This window comes from Hemicordylus capensis, chromosome 3 (genome assembly GCF_027244095.1).
Source record: "Hemicordylus capensis ecotype Gifberg chromosome 3, rHemCap1.1.pri, whole genome shotgun sequence".
Classification (NCBI taxonomy): domain Eukaryota; kingdom Metazoa; phylum Chordata; class Lepidosauria; order Squamata; family Cordylidae; genus Hemicordylus; species Hemicordylus capensis.
The window spans coordinates 219,873,735-219,901,205 of NC_069659.1; the positions used below are offsets into that span (position 1 = coordinate 219,873,735).

The window sequence follows — 27,471 nt, forward strand, 5'->3', positions numbered from 1 at the left end:
ATTTCTGTGGCCCTTATGGTGTTGAGGTGCTCTTCAAGGTGTTTTGGAATTGCACCTAGGGCGCCAATTACTACTGGGATTATTATTATTATTATTAGTAGTAGTAGTAGTAGTAGTTTTTCAATTAAAATGCTATCTAAGCAGCTACATAGAAAAGGAATAAAGGATGCAATTGTGCAAATATTATGCAACATTATGCAAATCTATTTAAATTGCATAGTTTACAAAGGTCACAGAATTCAACTTTTTTATTATTTTGGTGCAGAATTTGGACATACTGGGTGCAGGAACTTTCATATTTATCGTGTGGACTGCACACAACCCTGCCTAAGTTACCATAATCAAGTGTTAGCATATTCTATGTCTGAATCAAGCAGCTTATTGTGACATACTTGGGAAGCTACTCCATCACTCAATATTTTCTTTCCTTGGCTTCTTATTAAAGCTAACATCCTTTTCCTGTACCCCAGCAAGAAGGCAGCTGATAAGAGATCCAGTTCCTGTCTGTTGATAAGTTCAGAAGCCAGTCAAAAACTAGAAGGCTTTTTTTTCCTCCCTGGAAAAAAGCACGACCCTATTGCTAATACATTTTTAAAAACCATCTCCCCCATTGAGGTCTCTGGGCCTCACACAGGAACCCACTCCACATTGTCTAATGGCCTCTGACATTTCCACAGTAGCTAAGAGGGTTGGAAGCTTAACTTCCGCTCTTTGTTAACAGACTCATTCCTCCTTCCAAGTTTTAACTTAAAGAATAGTACAAGCAGGATACCAGGAGTGATTTGATTTGAAGTTCTAGGAGGTGTAAGAAGCTAAAAGGAACCCACAATGATAGCGAAGATTTTACTCCTTTGTGGAACAATAGGACTGGTGCTGTCAAGCGCGCATTCGAGGCACCCTGGCTCTCATGATCATGAGCAAAGGCCCCAAGCTCAGAGGTTATCAACAAGTTCACAGTTGTCTTCTCCGCCTGAGGAACACTGGGGAAGAGAGCTCATGAAAGAGGAAGCCCTGAACCAAGTTTCTGACATTCTTACTGACACAGATGATTATGAAGCTGGAAGCCAGCAACCCAGAAATGAGTAAGTACTGACCATTCATATTTACTGGTTAAAGGACATTTGCCATGTATCAGTGTCTAAGAACTGGGACTGCACACAGAACTCACAAATGCTTTTCTACCCTAAAGTTATTCTGGAATTAACTCTAAAAGAGTTAATCCAATCAGGGATTACAGATGGTTTTCTTTGGGGGGTGTGTGTGTTTGTGTGTGTGAGGGTTGCTGTTTATTCTAGCACATTATTGTCTTCTGCAGCCTTAAGATAAGCACATGAGTCCTTATTTACCTTCTTTTAAAAAAATAATGTTAAAATCCTACAGAAATTGAAAGCAAATAGATGCGTATGCATGGTGAAATGGATCTGTGTGACTACTTGCTGTTCAATAACTTGACCTAACTTTTGCAAACATATTGAACAGTAACAAATATGAATCTAGTTTTAGTAAAAGAAAAAAAACCCAATCTGATAGTTTGAATTGCTTGCTTTGGTTATTATTTGTAATATTTAAGGAATCTGGAAATATAGAGCATGATCCAGCCTGGGCAAAGCACTTCTGTGTCTCATTGATTTCAGTGAATGGAACTAAAGCGCTTATTAACCTTCCCATTGAAATCAGTGGGACTTAAACAATGCCTCATTTTGGCTAGATCATGCCCTTTATATGGTTAGAGACTTCATTGGTAGTGATACTTCTTGCTGGATGGCAAATATGCCATAAATCATTCATTCATTCATTCATTCATATTTATATACTGCCCTCCTTCCTAAGACCCCAGGGCAGTTAACAAGATAAAACAATACAATGCAATAAAACATAAAATGAGATAAAACAATAAAAATAAATAATAGAACAAAACATAGCTAAAAAGTTTTTAAAGAGCTCATTGGCCAAAAGGCTGGATAAAAAGAGCAGTCTTCACTCTCCTCCTGAAGGCTGGGAGAGAGGGAGCCATGCAGTTCTAATCTGTGAGCAAGTTCCACAGCCTGGGGGCAACAACTGAGAAGGCCCTGTCCTGTGTACTTGACAAACAGGCCTCAGCAGGTGTCGGCATGAGTAGAGCCCTCCCAGCTGATCTAGTCAAGTGGGCAGATTTAGCTGGGAGCAGGTGGTCCTTACGATACCCAAGCCCCAAGCCATTTAGGGCTTTAAAGGTAATAACTAGCATATTGGAATGTACCTGGAGACAGACTCCAGTACTCAAGACTGGAGTAATATGTGCACTGCAAGCAGTCCCAGAGATCAATCTGGCCTCTGCATTCTGCACCACTTGTAGTTGCTGAATCCTTTTCAAGGGCAGCCCATGTAGTCTGCATTGCAATAATCCAAACGTGATATGACTAAAGCATGGGCGACAGATGCCAAATCAGCTGTGACTCAAGGAAGGGTTGCAGCTGGCTCAACAACCGAAGTTGAGCAAAGGCGCTCCTGGCCACTGCCTCCTCCTGATATCCCAGGAGCAGTGCTGGGTCCAGGGGAACCCCCAAGCTGTAAACTTGCATCTTCAGAGGGAATGCAACCCCATCCAGAAACCCATTCATACTCTGATCAGGCCTTCTACTAACCAGCATCGCCTCTTGTCTTGTCAGGATTAAGTTTCAGCTTGTTAGCAGGGCTGGACTGGGGGCACTGAGAGGGCGGTGGAATGTATGTGGGGAAGCTGCTTGGTTTTGAGCAGAATGGGTACTTAAGGGCGAGAGTATTCACTGCTGCCGAGTGCGGTGGGGTGTCCTGCAGGTGGGGCGCACCGAGAATATGCCCTGTTGCCCTGTGGGCCAGTCGGAGCCTGCTTGTTAGCCCTGATATAGCTCATCATGGCTTCTAAACCATGGCTCACCAGGCTCAGAACTTTCTCTGGCTCCCTGGGATCAGATGACATAGTGAGACGGAGCTGGGTATCATCTGCATATTGTTGTCACTGAAGCCCAGATCTCCCAGTGATCTGCCCCAGTGGTTTCATGCAGAAGTTAAACCACAAAGAGAACAATATTGATCCCTGTCGGACTCTACAGGCCAGTGACCTTGGGATTGAGCAACAGTCCCCCAGTAACACCTTCTGGACTTGACCATCCAGGTAGGACCATGACCAGTCCAAGACTGACCCACACAGTCCCAACTCAGAGAGGCTCAACCCAGCTCAGAGAGATTATCTTTTAGGCACTGGACAGCCCTTACTTCCTAACCAGAGTTCCAGCCAAGATTTGACATGTGTATGGACAGACTTCTCCACACTCTTTAGTGAAGGAAATAACTCAGTGAACGAATCCCTTGTCATGTACTAAGAGCTATCCGCTCCACTTAAGGCATGGGCTCCCCGTTGTTGAACTACAGCTCCCACAATCCCCAGCCACAATGGCCAGCCATGATGACTGGGGATGATGGGAACTGAAGACCAAGAACATCTTAGGGCTCAAGGTTGGGGACCCCATCTTAAGGGATCCCCAACCCCTTTTGGATATGAGAGAGTATGCACATACACATGGGACCAATGCCTGCAAGAAACCTCTTGTTCTGGCCATTTACTTATCCTCCAAACAATCCTGTGAGGGCAGTCATTGTTATTCCCACTGTCCATTTCTACCTGAGACTAGACTGATTGAGCTAGGACAGGACTTAAATTAAGGCTGCCAACTCTGATCAAAGCTATTCCTGGATATTTTCGCCTGCCCCTGCTCCTCCCCCAATGCCTCCCAATATTTTCCCCAATCCTCTTCACAATATCAAGCCATGAAAATCTCCAGGATTGCTTTCAGTAGTCATCTGGAGATAGGTGTCAATTCCTGGAGGCAGTCTGGTCCACTCTTAGAGAGTTGGTAAGCTTCCTTTGAGCTAGGCTCTTGAAGTTCATGGGGAGGTTAAAGACAGTGGCTGAAAAACTGGGGCAGCAACAACAGAACACCCTCCTTCCCAAGAACAACAGGTACTTGCTTATTATGGTGGCTTCTTCTTCATATGCAGAAAAAGCAGGGGAAGTTAAACTGTGCAGATGCATATTATTTTCAAAGATTCTGAAAGCAAGCCATTTCAGATATGTCCAGGGCATGGAAATAGGTCCTTAAGTGATGTGGTAGAAAGCTTTTGTGGTAGAAAGCTACCACAAAAAAATGTGGTAGAAAGCTTGATGCATTTTTAATAGTGGTGCCTCTTGCTGCAGAGCTATGCCTGGGTTAGCAACAGCATCAGCAACCCAGTTCCTTGCATTGACAGTTTTGTGCTAAAGCATTGCTCCTTTGCTCTGAAAGTCTCAATTCAATTTATCTGAATGCTCAATTCTGAGCAGCCTACAGGCTGAGTTGTGCGAAAACAGAGCCTTTTGTTTTCTTGATTTGCTGACCCTCCTAAAAACAAGAGGATCTTGACTGGGTTCATACATAATGGGCCGGCTCACACAATCATGTTAATCTAGGATCAGTGCTGTTAACCAACATTGGAGTGATTGTGTGAAACTGCACCAAAGTGGCAATCCCAGATCAATCCTGGGCCATAAACATATCGATTATTTAAGCTGTGAATCTGCCTAATTTTCATTATGTGCATAATCCATGCTGCTTGAACTAGTTATCAGAACAGACAAGGAGCATGAGACTCCTAGAGCCCAGGACAGCATCAAACAGCTACAAAGCACCAGGGGAAATGAGTGATTTGCAGCAGAAAAACAACAATGAAGAAGGGGTTATCTCTTCTGCCTATCCCCTGCAACCTCTTCTCCCCTCCCCAGAGAGGAGGAGCCACTTTTTGCCATGAGATTGCAAATATATCCAAAACACTGCAACTAGAAGGGAAGCAACTAGAGGGAGAGGGGTGGGGATTGCAGGGGGAGAGCGACAAGTGGGGAGAAAGCAGCTGGAGAGGGAGGGCTTGCAGGATGAAAATGGCATGACTAAATCCCCAACAAAACAGAAAACTGAGGAAAAAACCGGGGTCCACAGAATGGAGGAGGGGAAAAATGCAAAACCCGTGAACAAAAAAACAGAAGTGAGTAATGAATGAAAAATAATAAATAATGAATAGATAGATGACCAGCTCTCAGTACACGTGAAAATAATTTAACACATCTGTATAACACATATAAAAATACAATAGCATAATACCCAGTAGAATTACAACATGCAATGATAAGAATGAGAAACCAGTATATACAGGTGTCCAAACAGAGTCCGAGATGTCTTTAAAATGAGAAATTTAAGCGTACATACGGTACAGGTAATAATTCCTCAAATCCAAAAGAAGGAAACGATGTACTCAGTAAGATGTTGTGAATGCATGTAGTTCAAGGCATGAATCCTTCATTCGAAGAAAGCAAGCAACATGCTCTGTAATGATTGATAATAATTGGTGATGGAAGACAAAACACACCAGGAAAAAACCACGACAGCCACCCCGGGATAAGGAGCTGTTTCGCCCAAAGCTTCATCAGGGGCTGGTTCCCATTAGTACAGGCTGGAACAATGAAATGAAAACATAAAACAATATATAACACACTGTGAAGTATGAAAAACTGAATCCAAAAAACACTCACAAAATATAAAGTAAAATTTCAATGCATTTAAGCTTATCCAAACTTATTAAAAGACTCAGGATTCGCTTTACTAATGAAAAGCTCAACATAGGTTGTAAACACAAGCAATAATTAATCCAAAAGATTTTTTAGCTATACCCAGGACCGCAAACTTCCCTAAAAGATATAGTACATAATAGATGAAAATGGCAGGCAGGGGAATGATTAAGCATCCTACTCCAGTTCATCATCTTTCCCTTGCAAATTGCACCTCCCCACTTCCACTTTGCAGCTTTTTGGTGGTGGCCCTAGTTTCTGGCTGAATATTTAATCTGGTTGCTCTTCTAGAGCTATATTATAAAGCTGGGCCTGTGGCTTGAAAAGAAGGAAGCTTTCATAGGCAGTGAAAGAGAGAGGAAACCTCAACCTAAAGGACATGATATAGTAGTTATATATACAACTATATCATGATATAGTAGTAACAGTGTCGGAGGAGTTACATATAATAGCTGATGAGGATGAACTGTCATTAGACAACATAGAAGCAAGAGATTGCCTGGCTTTATGCAAGAGAGCTGAGGAGACGTGAATTGTGTGTCTTTTCCAGTTCTAAAATGCAGGGGCGTATCTAGTGTAGGCCTGGCAGGGAATGTGCCCCGGGTGCCACTTGAAGGGTGTGTGTGCCATTTTTTTTAAAAAAAAATTTTAATGGCCACCAAAAACAAAATGGCCACTGCACATGCTTAAATGGCCTCTGTGAGGCCCTAGGCCATGCCAGGCTTCACAGAGGCCATTTGAGCATGCGCGGTGGCCATTTTGTTTTGAGCGGTCATTTTTTAAATAAAAAATTATTTTTAAAAATGGCCACTGCACACACTCAAACGGTCCCTGTGGGGCCCTAGAGGCCAGTGGGGGGGAAGGGGAACCTTTGCAGAACCCCCCCCCCACAGCCTTTAGGAAACCCCCCAAAGAGGCTACAGGTGAATATTTTTTTTTTTAAACAAATGCAATATAAGTCACTGTACACATATTCAGATTTGCACTATGTACAGAGACTCAGGGCTTGTGAATACTGAGCTGAAGCTTATTCCTTGGTGGCGCAGTGGTAAAACTGCCGCCCTGTAACCAGAAGGTTACAAGTTCAATCCTGATGGAAGGCTCAAGGTTGACTCAGCCTTCCATCCTTCCGAGGTCGGTAAACTGAGTACCCAGAATGTTGGGGGCAATATGCTAAATCATTGTAAACCGCTTAGAGAGCTCTGGCTATAGAGCGGTATATAAATGTAAGTGCTATTGCTATTGCTATTGCTTATGAGCTAAGATTGTATTCATTTGCTCTTACTTTGGTTCTTGTGATAAGTGAGTTAAATGTGATGTCTTAATAATATGGCTATTAATGATGAGTTTGTCTTTGAATCAGTGTGAAATCCTTAGTATTAAGGCCCACTGGGAGTTTCTTGCTCTCTTTCTCTCATTTTAACTGTCTTTCTGAAAGACTAGAATATATTCCAAGCAGTGACACAGTTTACTCTGCATATCCTTCAATTATTTTCAGAGCATCTGGGAAAAGTCAAATTCTCCATTGATTTTTAAAACTTATGTAATAGTGATGCTACAATGCATAGTAGAGAATTAGACAGGCACCTCTGTTTAGTTTTCCAGGTACACCTCCACATAGTATTTGGGTATTTCATGAGCCTCAGCATACTGAAATGTGTAGTTTTCCAGCATTTTTTGGTCTGACTACATCCACTGCTAAATAGTTTTTGAAATATTAGAAGATTAACGAGCTTGACTTGTATTTTTTAACTAATATTATGGTAAAGTTATCTGAAAGATGAGTACCAGATGTTTGGACAGGGGGCACAATTTCAGTGCTTGCCTTAGGCGCTATTTTCCCTAGATACGCCTCTGCTAAAATGGCTGCCCAAGACCTGCCAGTTACCACAAAGGTTAAAATCCATGCAGTGTTGTAGACACGAACAGTTGGAAACAGCTTGTGCCTAAAAGCTGCAATACATATGTTTGGCACTTGGTGTAACCAAAAATATCATGAGAACTTTCTTCTCTTAAAGTCTCAGTGAAGTACTTTCTCATGACACACTGAGTCGGGTAACACGATCAGTGAGACCCGGTTTGTGCAGCTAAGTGGGGAAAGCGGGCTAAGCCCACTTTCGGACTTATGCTAGACATTAGGAATAACTTTGTAACCAAGCTGCACAACAGTGGATCAGTCTGTCTCCTACAGTGGTGGACTATCCTTTTCTAGAGGCTTTCAAACAGAGACTGGATGTCTGTCTATCAAGGATGCTGTAGCAAATTCCTTCACTGAGCAGGGTGGGTGTGCTGTCAGTTATCCCTCGCCAACCACGGATTTCCCAACCATCATTTTAAGTATCTTGCCAACGACCCGAGTATTCATGGTTTGGTGAGATTTGGGAGCAATTTGGGGGTTTCATTTCAATTTCCAGTGGCTCAGGGGTGATTTTCAGGGGTCAGGGGGTGATCCCCCCATACTAATACAGAAAATGGGTGATCCCCCCCCCACAAATACAGAAAAACTGTATTTTTCTGTTTCCCACCGACCGCAATTCCCCGAACCCCCTGTTTCCAATGTATTGTATTCCAATGTATTCCAATGTATTGCTCTCCAACCGCCAATTCGCCAACTGCGAGGTTTTCCCAGAATGGAACCCCCACAGTTGGCGAGGGATGACTGTACTAGAAAAATTCCAAGCTCCCCTCCAATTCTACAGTTCTTTGATTCTCATTGGTATTAGGAACATAGGAAGCTGTCTTATACCGAGTCAGAACTCTGGTTCTGTATTGTCTATACAGACTGGTAGCACCTTCTCCAAGTTTCAGGCAGGAATCTCCCCCAGCCCCACTTGGGTATGCCAGGGAGTCAACCTGGGAGCTTCTGCATGCAAAGGTGGTCTACCACAGACTTGCTATATGAGATCTTTTAACTGGAGATTGAACAGGAGAAGTTGTAAATGCACTGTAAATTGTCAATGTAAATTGAACTGGAGAAGATGTAAATGCACAGCATGTGCTCTAGCACTGATCTATGGTCCCTCCCTCAGCACTTCAACATAGACACACAGTGCTGATTATGACTGCATGGACAATGTGTGTGCAACACATACGTAGTTGCATCAGGGCTACAAATAGAGATTTCACTTGTACCCATGTATTATGAGTTGTAAATCAAACTGCTTGGTGATCCTTGTTTATCTTCACTGCATGATGAATGGGGTAGTTAGCCGTGTTGACATCTAAATCACCATGACTGAGCATTTGAGCTAATAGCTTCTGAAGTGCTTAGAGTAGCCGACACACCTTGGCTGCTATCATTCCAAGCTCACATTGAGAGATCAGAATCTGTTAACCTCAAGATATAAATAAAGAACTGAGCTTCTTGCCCCATCTCCCTACAATTATAGTAGCAAAGCCATTTGTTAGAAATGTGCCCATGTGCCTGGTTCAGGATTCAGGCATACTGAATCTTGAAAGTATGCCTGCCTGTCAAGGTCAGTAGCAGGTCCTGCATCAGGGGATGGCCAAATCTGGCACTTGCCAGGAGCCCAGGCTTAGCAGAAGGTCCACCACAGCTGATCCCTGAGGATATTTGTGCAGCAGCAGCAGCATAATGCTCTCTTCTGAGAGTTGCTTTACCACCTTCTCCTGGCACCTTCACCTGCAAAGAAGTGTGTCCTCTAGAGGCTGTGCATCATTGTGGGAGCCTCTGAGGGATATTCCCCCTTACAGGAGGAGGGTACGAGGAGGAGAGGGCAACAGAGTGGCTCTGTTGTCTGGAAGTCATCCTGTCACTGCCTTCTCCTGCCTTCTCCATCCACAAATGGGTTTCCTCCAGAGGACCCATGATGAGCAGAAAGAGGAGTTGCCGCTGCCAAGATCCTATCATGATATGGTAACTATGTCCCTCTGAGGGGGGATGCACAGTAATCCCCCTCAGAGCTGGTCCTAGTCAGTAGTGGCTATACTTTGCATCAAGTGTGTCAAGAGTGCTAATCTAACACACCATACCATACATATGCAGCCAACGTTTGCCTTGGAGTGGATTTGCCTCTCTCTAGCAGGCGGCAGTCTAGCAGCAAAGACGCGGGAAGATGCTTAGTCTTGACTCAGTGCCATAGCCAGGCTCACAGGGCTCTTCTGTTCCTGGGCAGAAATGCTGCAAAGTGCAAACGCCTGCTGGCAATTGTGGCACCTGTGCTGCAGATTGGCCTTCCATAATCCCGGTTTCCGTCAGATCTCCCCAGGGCATCCTCTGTCTGTCGTTGGGAATAGGATGATGAGATGGTCTGCTGCTCCAAAAACGCTAGCAAGATAGTTGATAACAACGGGGTTGATGCTGCACAATTGTGGGTGTGCAATTTTAAGCAGTTGCACAACTGCCTGCTTGCGCAACACTATTGAGCTTGCCAGGCACACGTACAGCAGTGCCAGCTGATGAGCATGCCAACATTGTGTTGTGCACCATATCTTTCTTTAGACTGAGATTGGAGTCTTCTTTTTTAAAAGTACATCTCCTTCAGACAACAAGGCTATTCACATGACTGGGCAGGCAGGCGGGGGTGTGGGGGAAGGCTTTGCCAACCTACCTTCCCCCGAGACGATCAACAGATTGCTACTAGGAGCACATCCTAGATGATCCCCACTGTTGTAAGCATTGCCCTGGCCTCCGGATATCCCACAATGCACTGTGCGACAAGTGCGCTCCTGTAAGCATCATCCTGGCCTCTGGATATCCCACAATGCATCCGTGCAAAGAGTGCAGTGAGTTGGGGGATACTCCCATGAGGTGGGCATTCTAGGTGCCCATCTCTGTGTATGCTTGGGCTGCAAGCAGTCCAAGCACACACATAATCCTAGTGCCAGGGTTAAGGATACACCCGCTAAAGACGTGCTTGGCTAAAGGCCAGGTGTCAAAGTGGGGTTAGGTGGAAGGTAGCACCAGGATCCACGTGCATCCCAGCACGGCACATGAGCTGTCTAACCCAGACTGTGCTGCCCTAGCCTGGATTAGGCTGCTTGGGAGAACAGCCTTAATATCTCAAACAAAACACACAAAATTTTAGTCACTGAACTTGGCAGAAAGGGCTTGCATTATCCATTCAAACTTAAAGCGTTACTGGTAGTCTTGGCCACATCATCCTCTGGTTTGTGTTACTTTGTTTGCATTTAACTGGGTGGTGGTTTGTAATGTTTTGAAATCTTAAAGGAAATGCACCCTGATCTAGCAAGAGGATCCAAGCATGGAAAGAGCCTTTCTGCATGCACATCCTCACCCATGTCATGATTCTGGCTTAGGCACCATCAGCAGGCTGCTTGTCTTTTAATGAAAATGGGGATGCATCACCTCATCCAGCTTATTGCCCATAGAGCTGAATGAGGACCAATCCCCCCCCCCCGCAAACAGAAGCCATGACCAATCAACTTCTCAGCACGTGGAAACACCTGTACTTTCATCACATCGATCTAAAAGTGTTTTTTTTTCACAAATTGTCTGCTTTTTGTATTGAAAATAATGTCTGAAGTGGCCCCAAGCGTGGGTGTTATAGTTGAGTCAGAGGAAACAATTCACTCATCAAATGGAGACACCAGTTAACTACATATAAATAGATACCCATCTTTGGAGGTTTCCCCACACAAGGTCATGTATTATACACAGTGTTTATGTTGGTTACTGTAATTTTCACAGCAGGTGGCTCAATGTATGTCTGGGGGTCTGCGCTCTCTCTCTCTCTGATATATCTATCTATCTCTGTCTCTCTATCTCGAGAGTGTTTATTATTTTAGTCTGTTTTCCTGTATTTTCTGATGGTTTAGTCTGGTTTTATGGAAGATTCAGGAAGGCAGCTTGGCGATATGAATGGATATGAGGAAGTTCTAAGAAGAGGAAACCTCAGAAACCAAACAAAATTTAAAAAAAACACATGATGTTGTACAAAGAACATTTTCACATACAAATCAGTTGATTTGTAATGCAATTGTGAAACCTACATTGGCTAGTATCTATATATTTAATTCTCCTAAATGTACCCGTCGCTAATCCCATGCGTGGCAGCTCTTGCAAGAGCAGCTGCCTACCGTGTTTCCCCGAAAATAAGACACTGTCTTATATTTATTTTTCCTCAAGGAGACACACTATGGCTTATTTTCAGGGGATGTCTTATTTTTATTAAGTGTGGTACAACAATCTACATTTATTCAATTATAGTTAAGTCATCTTCTTCTGGAACATCGTCATAACTCTCATATGATCCATATAAGACCCACAGACTGTTGCTGGTCAGTGTTGGGGAGCAGCAGCTTTACTGGTGTGTGTGTGGGGTGAGAGAGACCCACAGACAGGGGTGTAACGATACCGGTAGGGGTGGCAGGCTGCAAGCTGAGGCATACAGTAGAGGGAAGTACGGTAAAAATCTCCTCAGAAAATCTCCTCCTCAAAAATCTCCCCTCCTCCTGGCGGTGGCGGGCAGCAGCGAGAATAAGCGCGGCGGTGGCGGGAGGCGGCGAGAGTACGCCGGGAAGCGACGCCGGGCCAGACGGCAGGCCTCGGCGTTGCTCTGCGCACTCCCGCCCGCCAGTGCGCAGAGCAACGCCGAGGCCTGCCGTCTGGCCTGGCATCGCTTCCCGGCGTACTCTCGCCGCCTCCCGCCACCGCCGCGCTTACTCTCGCCGCTGCCTGCCACCGCCAGGAGGAGGAGAGATTGAGGAGGAGATTTTCTGAGATTTTTTACCGTACTTCCCTCTACCGTATGCCTCAGCTTGCAGCCTGCCACCCCTACCAGTATCGTTATGCCCCTGTCTGTGGGTCTCTCTCACCCCACACAAACACCAGGGGGATAGGGGAAAAGCTTCAGCAAGCAGCCTGCTACTGAGCCAGGAGAGATCACCACTATGTCTTATTTTCGGGGTATGGCTTATATTGCACAACTGCTTAGAAATCCTGCTACGGCTTATTTTATGGGTATGTCTTATTTTCGGGGAAACACGGTAGGGATAGCGACAGGGACGGGAGACAATGGCGGCGGCGGGCTGGCCTGGCCCGGCTGCTGGTCAGCCAGAGGAGGCGGTGGTGGGCTGGCCTGGCCCTGGGCTGGCCGCTGGTCAGCTGAAGGAGGCGGCCCACTGGGAGCATGAGGCAGTGGGAGGAGGAGGTGGTGGTGGGCTGGCCTGGCCTGGCCTGGCCCGGCCACTGGTCGGCCAGAGGAGGCAGCACCTGGCCCACCCAGCTGCCTATCGACAAGAGGAGGTGGTGGGGACAAGCCGGCCTGGCCCTGACCCAGCTGCCGGTCAGCCAAAGGAGGTTGTGGTGGGCTGGCCTGGCCTGGCTGCCTGCCGGGAGGAGAAGGAGGCAGGAGCTGGTAGGCTGGCCTCACCTGGCTGCCGGGAGGAGGGGGTGGGAGGAGGGGGTGGGCTGGATTTCTGGCTGGCCCGCAAGCCAGAAAGCATGGGGTGGGGGGAGAGGGGGTGGGCTGTCCAGCCAGCCTGCTTGAAAGCATAGGGGGGCCCAGAAGCAGGGGAAGGGGGAGCGGCCAGCCAGAAAGCCGGGCATGCTGGCGTGGTGGTGGTAGGAGGACAGCAGCTGTGGGCGGGCCGGGAGAAAGCATAGATGCTCTGCGCCCGGCCCAGCTAGTATTCATTAATTTGTAAAAGTTCACAAATGCATCTCCTTTTTTTTTCCTTTTCAGCATGAGCCCTGTTTAGACTAGGGATGTGTATGAAACAGATTCTGTGTTCTGTTTGGAGCTCAAACCAAAACACAGATGGCTGAAACATTTTGTTGAAACAGTGGCTGACCCCTGCTGTTTTGACAGAACAAACTCGAAACATTTCAAGTGTTTCGGCCACAGGGAACAATGGGGAAACTTGAAACACTCCATTGTTCCCCATGGGTAGCTCCTAGGGATATCAATGTGGGTAGGGTGGTAGGGCAGGATGAGTGCTACCTACCACCCAACCCACGAAAGAAATGGGCAAGCAGGAGATTTTTTAAAACAAATGTTTAACTTTTCTCCAAAACCCCCATAGGATCCTATGGGAGTTTGGGGAAAAGGTTAAGAATTTGTTAGAAATCTCCCTTGCCCATTTCTTTGGTGTCCTTAGGAGCTACCCCTGGGAAACAATGGGGTGTTTCAAATTCACATGTCTCCATAGTTTCCTATGGCCACAGAACAAGCTTCACTCACAGAGTGAACACATAAGTTTTGCATACATAAGGGAGGGGATCTTTTGGACTGTTGAAACTGATGGTTTTACCTGAGAATCAAAGCTGGTAGAAAGCTGGATTATTCTTGTGGTCTGTTAAGGGCATTCCATATTGTAATGGAAATGCTATTGTGTAGTGTCAAGTGAAGAGAGAGCCATTGTTCTTTGGCTGGATCCTTTCTCAGGGAGCAGCACTTAGGTTGGGGTGTGAAAGAATCAGTTTGGAACACAATCACTGAAGGAGATGGAGATCTGGGTGGGGCTTTTTTTGCAGTTGCTGAGATGCTCCAAGGATGTGTTCTTTCTTTGCTTTTGAGAAACAGATGCTGCTTTATAAATTGGCACTCTGTGTCTGGGTATCTGTTTCTCCCTGAAGATGTGAAGATGGGGCACTGATGCAATGATTGCTTCCTTTCTTCTGGTTGAAAGAAATTTATTGGGAAAGAATGTGGAGAAACCACCTCCAGAGTTTTGGGGCGATTTTCTCATTTTCTTTCTGGACCTTGATATCTCTACCGTGCTCCCTCATGTATAGTTTGCTTATTTATAAATAGAGACATCACAGAAATGCTGCAAGTCTTTAGTATTCCTACTTTCTAAAGAAATTTACTTGTAGCACCCAACTCTGAAACTTCCTACCAGTGAAGGAAGTGAGGTGCCTTGAAACAAGATTTATTTCAGGTGCGCTGTCCTTATCACCCAATAGCACTCAGATTTCTCAGCTTTTGATAGGCCAGTCAGAACAGTAATGAGTAGCCTCCTTTTTCTGACTATCCTGTTTGGGTGACAAATGAAGGATGCAGGGGCTCTCCAAAGTTGTTAGAAGCAGATAAAACCAAAACAAAACCTTCCCTAGAATAAGAGTGATGGGGAAGTCAGAACAATGCTCAGCCTTAATTGCTTGTTTGTCTTGCTTGATTGTACCGGAAAACACTTACAGTTCTGATCAAGCCTTTTTTCATTCTGTCTCTTTATAGATAAAATGCAGAAGACTGGTTCAGTAATGAGTTCCTTGAATATGCAATGGGAAATATAAGTGTGAATAGGACAAAATCAAGTGTGAATAGGACAACATTCTAGTAAAATCAGCATTTACTAGAATTGGAGACGGGCAAGAGTTTTGTAAGAGAGTGGGAAATGATTTGAGAGAAACAGCTCTTCCCATGGTGTATATGTACTTGTGCACACACAAAAATACAGTTTATTTTGTTTTTGAAGCAATGTAAAATCCCACATATCTGTTTACTCAGAGGTGAAAGTCAGATCTGTGTTACATACCATTAATAGTGACTCCTCTTCAAGGCAGAATCAGACATTACAAGAAATCTGGAGCTGCCACGACTCCATGTTTCTCTCTCTCTTTTCTCCAGTACTGGGTAGTATAATACAATAGATGATGCACATCTCTAGCACATTACATCACACATTGTGTTTATAAAGTAAGTTCCATTTCCATATCTACCCCCATCTCTCATAATTGGCTGTTGGCAGCTGAAGTTGGGAAACAGAGAGTACAGTGATTCATAAGTTACATATATTTAAACATTGTATAGATGCCCTATAAAATCTCCCATCAATCTGTGTTTATGATGGACTAAATTGCCATCTTGATAGATTCTTGTAACCTGAAGTGGTACAGCCCATTTTGTTGCCTCAGCAGACTGCCACATTGTTCCTATCTCATCCTCTAGTATCCTCCAGCTCTAGATATAACAACAAATGTGCAGTTGCCAGCACTCAGGGAGACCTTTCTCCTCTCTTCCCAGTACTGTGTACTTGTGTGACCCAACATGTCACATGACATACCGTCTGCTGACAATTTATGAAAAACCCATGCCTTTTTAAATACTGAAAAAGGCATGGGTTTTTCATGGTTTCATAGCCAGGAGATGGTGCTCAGAAATTATGCATTTAAATGTTGCGTAAACACCCTGTAAACTCCTGTTGAAATTGTGTTAATGTTGGAACAAATTGCTGTCTAGCTAGACCCTAAGGGTGGGATCCATTCTTGGTTGAACTATTGTAATAATTAATTACTTTCTGGTTTACTTTGTTCTTATATTTCTTCTGTGGTTAACTGCACCTCAGGAGAGGAGAGCTGGTCTTGTGGTAGCAAGCATGACTCGTCCCTTTAGCTAAGCAGGATCTGCCCTGGTTACTTATGAATCAGAGACTAGAAGTATGAGCACTCTAAGATATTCCCCTCCGGGGATGGAGCCATTCTGGGAAGAGCAGAAGGTTCCAAGTTCCTTCCCTGGCATCTCCAAGATAAGGCTGAGAGAGACTCCTGCCTGCAACCTTGGAGAAACTGCTGCCAGTCTGTGAAGACAATACTGAGCTAGATAGACCAATGGTCTGACTCAGTATATGGCAGCTTCCTATGTTCACCTCATTGAGGTTTCTCATTATTGTTCTCATATTTCTCTCCCTTCTGCTCTTTATTGGCTTTTGATCCACCAGTGTGTTCTGTTTCAACTTTTACTTTTGGTTTTCATGTGTGTATATTTATTTGTCTTTTCCATTCTTTCTCTTTTTACTCCTTTGTATCCTGTTCTGCCTTCTGGTGCTTGTCTTGTCTATACACTGAAGACTTCTCAATGAACGTTGGTCTTTTTCTCTTAACCTGTGAAATACCCCTTCTTTCCGTATGCAGTGCCTGAAAACCTACTTTTTTGGAAATTGCTTTTTGGAAATTGCTTACCAAAGTTAAAATCATGTGGCCTTCAGTCTTTCTTTCATTTACTTTTCTCCACAGTAAGTCTACATTAAATTAGTTTATTTCCTTGTTTTAATCATTTTACATATGATAATCTTTATGCACTGTACAACTATTATTCTTTTATTCTTATTGAATTAAGCTGTACTAAGAATTATTTTCCAGTTCATTGTCTGAAGCCATCCAGACTAATGTTGTGCATGCCAAATAAAATTCTGCATATGCAATGCAGGAGCGTGATTGTTACCAATCCCGCCTTCCCACAGCCACAACCTACAGGGACATGTTTTCAGGTGGCACAGAAGACTGCAGAGGGTGGGAGGATTGGTGGAAATTGTCCCTGCCCTGCTACACATTCAAAATGTCACTTGCTTGCAACATTAGTGTGATTGGTGTAATTTCGCTAGTGTTGGCCTCTTCCAAGTCACAGAGAAAACAAGCTATGATTCTTGTCATTTTATTTAGAAAACTATGTGAATCAGCTTAACTCATGCAAACAATAATTTGGAACTTTGCCTTACTATCAATGTAAGGAAAATCTGAACTGTAAGTATCAGAATTACTTGAGTGGGCTGGGCTGTCCAAGATGAAATTGTGTATAGGTGAAAGCAAGATGCAAACCACATTCTGCATTAGCTGGTGAGCTCCTGCATTATGGTGATGCTAATGTGAATTAAGTAGGAACCAAAGATACTCTCAGAAGAGAAGAAATATATTGTAATTGCCATCTTCTAGTGGAGGAAAAATCTTGGACTCATGTCAGAAATAAAAAGTCCATTTTGGACTGCCATCCTGTGATCTCTGCTTCCAGTAATGTTTCTGAACTGGAAACATTACCTTTGGACTTCAGTCTGATGGTGTACCTTCTTGCAGTCTGCATATGGAAAGTGTTCTAACTACAGTTCTGAACTTTAAAAATCCTGTGGAGTTATCCACCCCATCCTGAGGCTATGGGAAGAATAGTGACTCTGAGCAGGGGTACAGGGGTGGGTTCATCAGCAGCCTTGGCAACATTTTGATGTCAGCCCAGAAAGTCCATGTGATATGTTCTAAGGTACAATTTGTTTTTCTTGTCCCACTGAGTATGGAATGTGCAGGTGGCAAAATTTATCTTTTGATGGATCTTTTGGGATAGTGTTTTATTTTGTAGTTTGTACTACTTTACATTGTGTTATTTTAAGCAACCTTGGGTGTATGAGATACGAAATGGCAGGGTATATATTTTAAGAAAACAAACCATTAAATCATGGTGCTACCCACATTGCTTTAAGTGCACCATTTATAGAGCTGGTGTGGCTATAAGTGCTGAGGTGTGAACTGGAAGACCCCCAATCCAAATGTCAGCTCCCTGGATGACCTCAGGCAACAAATATTATAGTGTTTTTCAGCCTAATGTCCTTTGCACAACCCCTGCTAACTTGGCAAAGAGGCACCTTTTTACGTGGTGATTCACTTTATTTAGCAGGGGGAGAGTAACTGGCCCTATCCGCCCCCAGCACAGTACCTCCAGTGACTGTTGCTGGTGTCTATATTGTGTTTCTTTTAGATTGTGAGCCATTTGGGGACAGGGATCCATCTTATTTATTTATTATTTCTCTGTGTAAACCGCCCTGAGCCATTTTTGGAAGGGTGGTATAGAAATCAAATTCTTCATCGTCATCATGATGGCCTAATAAGTATGGATACGAGCACAAATATTGGGGGACAGTAATAATCCCCCCCCTTTAGAGAGTATAGCCCCTCCCCCACTCCAGGCACCTGGTCCCCAATAAGAGGAGGACAGCAAGACACTCCACTGGATGTGCACACCTCATGTCTGTGGAGCGCTTCTGCTGCGCCTTCTTTTGGCTGTTCCTAGAATACTCCCACTGCCACCTTTCCACTTGAGTAGCCCTGTCACTGTTTCCTCTTGGAGTCCTTCCCTCGTCCACTTTACAAGCTGCACAGGGCATTCCACTTGCCCAGCCTTGGCCATCTATGGCTGAGTTAGCAATGGTACTGAGGGGGCAGGGATACTGAGGTTGGGGGAACCTGCTTTTTTTCAGCAGCCACAAGACGTGGTGACAGCCAATAGCCTGGATGGCTTTAAGCAGGGCTTAAATAAATTTACGGAGGACAAGTATATCAATGGCTACTGGTCTGAGGGCTATAGGCTACCTCCAGCCTCAAAGGCAAGATGCCTCTAAATACCTGTGGAAGGGGAGTAACTGTAGTAGGGAGGGCATGCCCTCAGCTCTTGCTTGTGTGGGCTTCCCAGAGGCATTTGGTGGGCCAAAGGAAGGAAGGAAGAAAAGGATGCTGGACTAGATAAACCTTGGTCCTGATCCAGTAGGGCTGTCCTTACAGCATGTTCTTAAGTTACGTTTTTCATAACATATACCCTATGGTGGTACTTTCCCCCCACATATATTTGTGAAGCTTTTCTTCCAAGGTGGGCTGAGTGAGGGGGATTCCCCCCCCTTTTTGGAGTGGTGTTCTTTCCCCCTCCTAAATAACTCCCACTAACATGGGTGTCCACAGAACGTTTTCTGGGGGGAAGGGCAAAAGCTGCAATCCTATACCCAATTACCTGGGAGTAAGCCCCATTGAATTAAATGGAAATGGCTCAGTCCAGGGGGGCAACTGCCTCCCCTTTGCCCCCAGATGCCCATGCCTGCTGGCCACTTCTCTAGAAAGTGGGGAGTTGGAGGGAAGAGGCTAGTGGGTGTGGGCATCTGAGGGAGGGCAAAGGGAGGCTCTTGCCAGTCCTATTGAATTCAATGGGGTTTATTCCCAGGTAATTGGATATAGGGTTGCAGCCTCCCCCTATCACCGGTAAAGGTCCTGCGGACGCCCATGCTAGTGAGGAGCATTTAGGAGAGGGAAAGAACACCATTCCAAAAAAGAAGAAGAAGGGAAAGGTTTCCCCTCACTCAGTCCATCTTGGAAGAAAAGCTTGGCAGATTGCTGCAGTTCCTCACATTCCCCAAACACAAATGGGTACCCTTTCCCATCCACAAGCTGGGCATTCACTCTTGTCCTTCTTGCACATTTTGTCATAGAACTGATCACTCCGATCAATGGGCCGGAAAGAGGGCTCCTCCACTTTGGCTAGGCTGCACCCCTTTGTTTTGATTGTTTCTCTCAGTAGCTTCCTCCCTCCTTCACAACTGCCCAAATGGCAGCCACATTGGTCCGTTGCAGTAAAAACAACAAAAAGGCTTGCAGCACCTCAAATACTAAGAAATGTATTATACAGAACCTTGATGTAAAACTGTAGCCCATGAGGAAAGTATAAGCTACAATACCTGTATTTGTCTTTAAGGCGCTGCAAGAGTCTCTGCTGGGTTTTTTTCTCTTCCTACTACTGGTTGCTAAGCTCCCCTGACCCCCGCCAACCCCCTTCACAAGGCTGACCTCAGCTTCCACTCAAGAGTTTTACGTACTTTCCCATTGTTTCTGCCACACAGTCCCCAATGCTAAAACGTTCCCATGTATGGCAATTGTCAGAGCTTTAGTTCCTCTGTTCCTACGCAAAGATATGAGAGTGCAGCAAGGTCCAGCCATTCTTTTGATGCAAGCTCTCCCTGCCCTCAAATACCACCCGATTCCAATGCAAATTGGACTAAAGCAGCCAAGAAGAGAGGTCTCCTGACCTTTCTGAATTCCCCTCATGACGTTGGTGGCATTGTGTGAGGTTTTATTTTCTATTTTGCTGTTTACATACTTGCCTTTTTATGAGAAAGGAGTATATATAACAGTACAATGTGACAGGAATAGCTTTCCCTCTCCCTGGCTTCAGATGATTGATTTGCCATAATTAGTAACTGCTGCTGCCAGCACAGCTTTTTGTAGAACGGGGTGGCAGGGGCCAAGGGGCAGGTTTATCAGATGCCGTTTTGTAACATTGTGGACGTTGGCTTGCCCATGGTCTGCAGAAACACAAAAGCACACAGTAAACAGGGCTGCCAATTCTCCATTTCAAATATAGTGGTGCTTTTTGAAAAAATATTTTGTGGGGTAAGGGGTGGAGCCTAGGGTTGCCAACTGTCCCTCATTACGCAGGATGTCCTTCATTTCAGGGATGAAATGTTGGTCCCTGTAGGGGCAGCATTTGTCCCTCATGTATTCAATAGCATATAATTCGATTACATATATGTCAATGATATTCAGGCTCTTGATTGCCACTGCATATACCTCCCAGCCTTCTCTACTCCCAGCCAGCCCCCCAAACCTTGTGTCCCTCATTCTGGCAATGAAATGTTGGCAACCCTAGTAGAGCCAGATCACGCAGATCAGGAGCAGACCCATCTGTACCAGAATCTGCTGGGTGGGAGTGGAGCCTGGAGGGTGGAAACAGGATTAAATCTGGAGGGAGAACCTTGGCAGACTCTGGCAGGGCAGGGGGCCATCTCTGGCAGCTTTTGAAAAGGCACTGAAGGTACATTTGTTTACCCAGGCTTTTAATTAGATTTACAGTTTTTTGGGTTTTAAATGATTTTAATGTTTTAATCATGTTTGGTTTTGTTTAATTTGTATTGTTTTTGTTGTAAATTGTTTTTGTATGTCTCTGTTGCCCAGAGATGCAGGTTTTGGGCAGTATATAAATATATTAAACAAACAAACAAAAGTGTTACATGTATTTGGCTCGCCTACAGATATGTATGAGTATAATCAAAAGTGGATAGGGTTCCTGTGCCTTTACTAGTGAACTTTGTGGGATAATTTTACCATGCTACATAACAGACGAAAATCAACAGGGAAGGCTTTTCCCCAGCTCCATTATATTATGGATTTTTTCCTGCTGTGTCATAAAAGGCACAGGGCAACAGTTCATAAAAATGATGCAGCTTCACACAGAGGTCAATAATGGCTAGTTTCCTATTTCTTCCTGTGCTTCCTTCTTCTTGTCTAGAAACTGGTGCTCTTTTATGCAGTCCCGACTGGTCACATACATAGCTGCTTGCAAGACAGAGAAGTATGTAATTAAGTCACAGCAACCATGTAGGACTCCAGATTGCCAAAAAATCATGTAAGTATGTACCTGTTTTATACCACTGTAGGTGTCATGTCTTTCCCAGAAGAATTCTGAAAAATGTAGTTTGTGTGGTTTTCTGTTAAGCCAAATTTGGCAAGTTTATTATTCACAACACTGAATTATGTAATTGTTAAAAACTATCCAACAAGAAGGGGAAAAAAGGGTACAAAGATAATGTAAATTATGCAAATTTGATTATAGCTGCAACCTTTATTTAACATCAGCAGAAGCTCAGCCCTTGCTAAGGGATATACTCTGCCAACATGACCAGTTTGATATTTGTTTTAGAGCTGTTTCAGTACTGATATGTATGATCCAAAAAGGTTGCTTCAAAATTTTGTCCAAAGCAGAATTCAGCAGTGAATTTGAGGGTTTTTTCAGCAGGAACATCTATATATATAATTCTCTAAGGCATACCCATGGCTAATCCCATGTGTGGCAGCTCTTGCGAGATTTCATGAGCAGAAACACCGTGGTGATTGGGCAGCGGAGATTCCATATGCAGATAGGGAGGAGGAGCCTGTGAGAGCAGAAGCACCATGGTGATTGGGCAGTGGGGATTCCATATGCGGATAGGGAGGAGGAGCTTGTGATGATTAAGGACAGTTGGATTGCTACTGTTACTGGTTGGAAGAAGTTATTGATTGTAGAGGAGAGGGATCTATACATATAAAAGGATAGTGGGCAGGGGTCTGCAAAGAGAGGGGTCGTGAGGGAGGAAAGAGCCCCTTCAGGAGGAGGCCGCCATTGTGTGAATTAGATGAGGAAACAAGATGAACAAGATCTGTTAAATCAGGAAGGGAGGGAGGGAGAGAGAAAGAAAGAAAAAGAAGGGAAGAGAAGAAAGACAGAGGAGAAGAGTGTGTAGGGGTGAGAGAAAAAGAGAAAAAGAAGGGAGAAAAAAGGAAGGGCGAGGGACAGGCCCAAGCTTTACAGCGGCCTGAGGGGAATGAGCGACCATGGTGGCGCCTATTGGCAGCAAGGAAGGGCCCACTCAACCACTCCTGCTGTTTGGGGCTACCAAGGCCTTTGGCAGAGAGAGGCAGGCAGGTAAGAGATGGGCCCAGGCGTCAGCAGCCTGAGAGGAACGAATGGCCATCCTAGTGGCAGCAGCGAGGAAGGGCCCGGTCAACTGCTGCTGTTGCTGCTCCTGTGGGGAGGAGCTGAAGTGGGGTGAGGGTGGAGAGGTCTCTGGGAGTAGGGGGCTGCAGCTTGACCAATAAGAGCCAGCACTGCTACAGCCACAAGCAAGAGGGGTGAGGGGGATGGAGGAATGACCAAGAGGGTTCAGGAGGATGGAAGCAATGGGATGGAGGAGCAGGAGTGCAGCTCAGGTGAGGGTGGAGAGGTCTCTAAGGTGAGGGGGCTGTGGCAGGGGGTGAGGGTAGCAATCAAGTACCAGTGCACAGATGCTCTGCGCGGGTTAAGCTAGTGCAATTATATTTCACTGAAATTTACCTCAGGTTTAGGAAGTTCAGCTACATCATCATCTTTGATCATATACAGACAAAAATTCAGATACTTTTGAATTTCAGGGACTCAAAATTGATTACAGATAACAGTAGGCAGATACAGGCTACAGCATGGGTTCTCAAATCTGGATCCCCAGATGTTGTTGGGCTTTAGCTCCCATAATTCCCAGACACAAAGGCTGAAGCCCATTGTGACATGGGATTATGGGAGTTGAAGTCCAATAACATCAGGGGACCCAAGTTTGAGAACCCTGTACTACAGAATTTATCTTATAGTTACTCAGGCCTTGGGGCAAAAGCAGCTTCTAGTCTCAAGGAATAGGACCAAGGAGTGACTTTGTCCTTGAGCTGAGCCAAATGGTCAAGTTCAAGGAAGCTCCCCAGCCCAGCTGGGCCTGTTGCACCTCATATGCCCTCCTTGTAAATTTATTTGTATGTTTGCAATTAAACTTCAAAATTTGATTCCAGTATTTGATATTTGATGGATTCGATAATGGATATGTAGTAGTATTTAGAAACAATTGAAAATATGGCATACAAAAGTATTCAGAAGTTGACATGGTTAAGTGGCTTCATATACTGTATGATGCTTGCCAAAGCAATCAAGAGATGTCAACAAGTAGGCCTGTGCAAAGTGGGGCTGTTTTGCTTTGGGGAGCACTCCAGAGCTTCTGAGGAATTCCTAGTTTGCTTTGGCCCCCTTCTGTCCCACTTTGATGGGGCCTGCTTCACTTTGAGCTGAATCCTTCAGCATCTTGAAGTAAAACTTTGCCCGCCCGCCCTCCCTCACCCACCCACCCCACTCCCTACCCACAAACTACTTGCCATGACTGGCAAGAGTGAGGATAAAAGGCTCTAGTCTTTCTCTGCTCCCCACTGCAAAGGAGGAGCAAGTAGCCATATTCTGTGACTACGTTACTAAGGACGTTTTTTAACCTTTTCAGGCTCAGAATTGCCTTGAGACCTTTGCACAAACAAACAAACAAAGGGCTGCAGCTCCCAGGAGCACTCATGGCATTTCCTGGGGCTCTACGGGAAAAGGTTTAAAAGTGTCCTTTTTAAAGTCAAGCTAGGAATATGGCTGCTTGCTCCCACATGGCAGAAGCTAAGAGAAAGGCTAGAGTTTTTTCGCCTCACCCCTGCCAGTTCTGGTAAGTAGTTTGGAGGAGCAGTTAAGGGTTCAGTCTGGTTTCCTTTGCTTTAATCACACTTCAGTCCCCACCAGATGACACTTCACCTTAGGCTGAAGGTGGTCAAAGCAGGTCAAAACCAAATAAGTCTGAAAAGCTTTGCACAGCCCTATCAAAAGGTCTGAATTCCTAAAAAAATTGTGGTAAAATTTCACGTTCAAAATGTGAATGTTCAATGACTGCGAATATTTGTTTGAATATTTTCTTTTGAATATTGAATATTTTCTTTGTGAGACTACCAGAGGGGAAAGCAAAGGGATAACTTGTAGACTAGAGTTGGCTGAATTTGGCTAAAGCCTCTTGCTCTTCCCTATATGCTCAGTTAACATAGTCCTTTAACAAGGCATCAAGGTAGCAATACAGTCTCACTTTCAACACCTGAGACTTTGCTGACTAGTTCTTTCTCATAATTCCTTTTGTTTTTGCTTTGTTCTCTAGGTACAGGGCAGCCTTGAAACCAGTCTACCAAGTAAAACAAAAAGTCGTAAGCTCTCTGCACTGGAAGTGTTGCCCTGGCTACATTGGCAAGAATTGTGAACACCATGGTAAGAGAGGCCATAAGGCAAATAGATGCCAAGGTTGGACATGGCTGTAGTGCTAGATGAAACTGCCTCATCCTCAGTCAGACAACTAGTCCATTTAGCTCTGCATTGTTTACACCAGGGACTCTCAATGTTGGGCCCCCAGATGTTACTGGACTTCAACTCCCATAATCCCCAGCCCCAGTGGCCTTTGGTTGGGGATTATGGGAGCTGAAGTCCAATAACATCTGGGGACCAAACGCTGAGAATCCCTGGTTTACACTAACTGGCAGTAACTCTCTAGAGTTTCATAAACTAGGGATGTGCACAAAACCGGTTTGCCCGGTTCGGTTCGAATTCGAACCAGGTTAGAACCAGGAGGGGGTGGTTCGGTTTTGGTTTTGCTCGAACCTCCCCCTGGTTTGGTTCAAATTCGAACCGGTTTGAACTGGTTTGAACTGGTTCGGACATCCAAAAATTGGTAGGATGGTAGCTGGCACCCAGGGGTACCTGCCACCCAAACCCCAAAGCAATCGGACACTCGTACGATTTTTTATGAATTTTTGGAAATTATTTTTATTTTTTTCTCATAGGGTATAATGGGACTCGAACCAGCCCATTATTCTTATTGTGGAGCACCCATGGGTGCCAACAACTACGCAAACCCCGAAGCAATCGGACACCCCTATGATTTTTTATGAATATTTGAAATATTTTTAATTATTTTTCTCATAGGGTATAATGGGACCTGAACCAGCCCATATCCCCTATTGTGGAGCACCTAGGGGCACAAAAGTGGGGTGGGTGGTAGACAACCAGGGGTGCCTACTATCCACAAAGTTCCAAGGCAATACACTCCTCTCATTATTGGTGAATTTTAAAATTATTTTGGAATTCCTCATAGAGAATAATGAGGATTGCAGCAAATGTATAGCTTCACGTTGGGGAGAAAGGGGTGTCCTTGAGTGGAGTGTGGTGGGTGGTAGTTCCCAAGGTGGGCAAGGAAGCTATCAGAATTATTTGAAAGGAATTAGGCAAAAGGCTGATTTTTAAGTGATTTTTGAAGTTTACGCGTCTTTAAGGTTTTTCTCCATAAAGAAGCATGGAGGTGTCAGCAAATGTTTAGCTTCACGTCGGGGGCAAAGGGGTGTCCAAGAGCAGAGTGTGGTGGGTGGTAGTGCCCAAGGGGGCCCAGGAAGCTATCAGAATTATTTGAAAGGAATTGGGCAAAGGGCTGGTTTTTAAGTGATTTTTGAAGTTTACGCGTCTTTAAGGTTTTTCTCCATAAAGAAGCATGGAGGTGTCAGCAAATGTATAGCTTCACATCGGGGGCAGAGGGGTGGCCTAGAGCAGAGTGTGGTGGGTGGTAGTGCCCAAGGGGGCCCAGGAAGCTATCAGAATTATTTGAAAGGAATTGGGCAAAGGGCTGATTTTTAAGTGATTTTTGAAGTTTATGTGTCTTTAAGGTTAGCAGATGAGAGTGGATTCATGGTTTGTCATTGAAAATCTTATATGCTACCAAAGAATCTACACTCAGAACACTTCAGAAACAACAAAACCCAGTACCCCATGGGTTAGCAACCCATGGAGGTGGTTGGCACCCTAGCTCTGGGCCACCCCAGCACCCCCTCAAGTGCAGTTATGGGGCTGCTGAAACCTGCATTCTTCCCTATGGAGAAAAACCTTAAAGCCACTTGTGGGGTGCTGGGGTGGCCCAGAGTGAGTGGTGGTCTAGTGCAAAGAGGGTGCCAACCATCCCCATGGGTTGCTAACCCATGGAGTACTGGGTTTTGTTGTTTCTGAAGTGTTCTGAGTGTAGATTCTTTGGTAGCATGGGGGGCAAGATGGGGGGCAAAACCAAACTGGCTGGGTCCATTTCGAACTCAAACCCAACCGGGCCAGGCGGTTTTGTGCATACCCCTGCCCCTATGTTCTCTCCCATTCTGTAGAATATACTGAGACACAATCTAAGATAAATATTTGGTTTGTGCAGGCTCCGGTCAGGCCTTTTGGGTCTAGCTCTCATACTGTGCAAACTCTGAGTGGTATAGGAGCCACTGCAGCACAATTCCTTCTCAGGCAGCAAAAGTGACAACAGAAGACCCAGATAGACACCAGCAACAGTCACTGGAGGTACTGTGCTGGGGGTGGATAGGGCTAGTTACTCTCCCCATGCTAAATAAAGAGAATCACCACAGTAAAAGGTGCCACTTTGCCAAGTTTTTTTGATGAGGGGGAGCACTTGTTAGTGTTTGTGTAATGCTTTTTCTATATCTCCCAGGGTTACCTTAGTCCACTGCCACCATGAAAGTCTCTGTATAAACAGGATCTCAGGATCTGCATAGGTATTCATATTCTATTCTTGTAATGCAGTGTTGTAGGCATGGGGATATAGACAAAGTCACTCTCCCGTTCTTTAAAGTATGAATAAATAAAGGTTTATTACTTACAAATTCTGAAGATCACTTGGCTCTCTACTTAGTAAGTAGGGTGGTTTGCTTCCTCAGTTACAGGACTGATCTCTTCACCCACCTCAGACATAAACAACACTTATATGAGTCTTGATTTTAATGCAGTTTCCTTCCAGAGCTCATAAACTAGATCCACTTTAAACCTTTATTTCTCAGAACCTGACCTGGTGCTCTTTCATCCCAGAGTGAGGCTGCCTGACTGACACCTTAGTCTGTGAACCTTCAGTTCCAATTGTCAACTCTAAGGGAATTCCGGTAGCTCTGTCTGTTCTTTCAACCTCCACTA

General features: G+C 44.8%; 1 protein-coding gene and 1 long non-coding RNA gene across 3 annotated transcripts in view; one reads left to right on the forward strand and one right to left on the reverse strand.

Moving 5' to 3' along the window:
- Positions 1 to 620: 620 nt before the first annotated feature.
- The window catches only part of MMRN2 (multimerin 2), a 46,391-nt gene continuing 19,540 nt past the window's right edge, over positions 621 to 27,471 (forward strand). Inside the window, exons 1-3 of one of the 2 annotated variants that reach the window (XM_053308110.1) lie at positions 621 to 1,082; positions 21,409 to 21,525; positions 24,632 to 24,738. In XM_053308110.1, the coding sequence (XP_053164085.1) occupies positions 829 to 1,082; positions 21,409 to 21,525; positions 24,632 to 24,738 (478 nt within the window). In that variant the 5' untranslated portion in view covers positions 621 to 828. Of the gene's footprint in view, positions 1,083 to 17,549; positions 17,569 to 21,408; positions 21,526 to 24,631; positions 24,739 to 27,471 lie in introns of those variants that run through there. The other variant, XM_053308111.1, reaches the window with a different exon arrangement.
- On the reverse strand, positions 5,090 to 27,449 carry LOC128350222 (uncharacterized). Its single transcript, XR_008319196.1, has 3 exons — positions 27,165 to 27,449; positions 15,077 to 15,289; positions 5,090 to 5,499 (listed from the first exon to the last, which is right to left on the reverse strand). It is a non-coding gene; the product is annotated as an uncharacterized LOC128350222 (long non-coding RNA).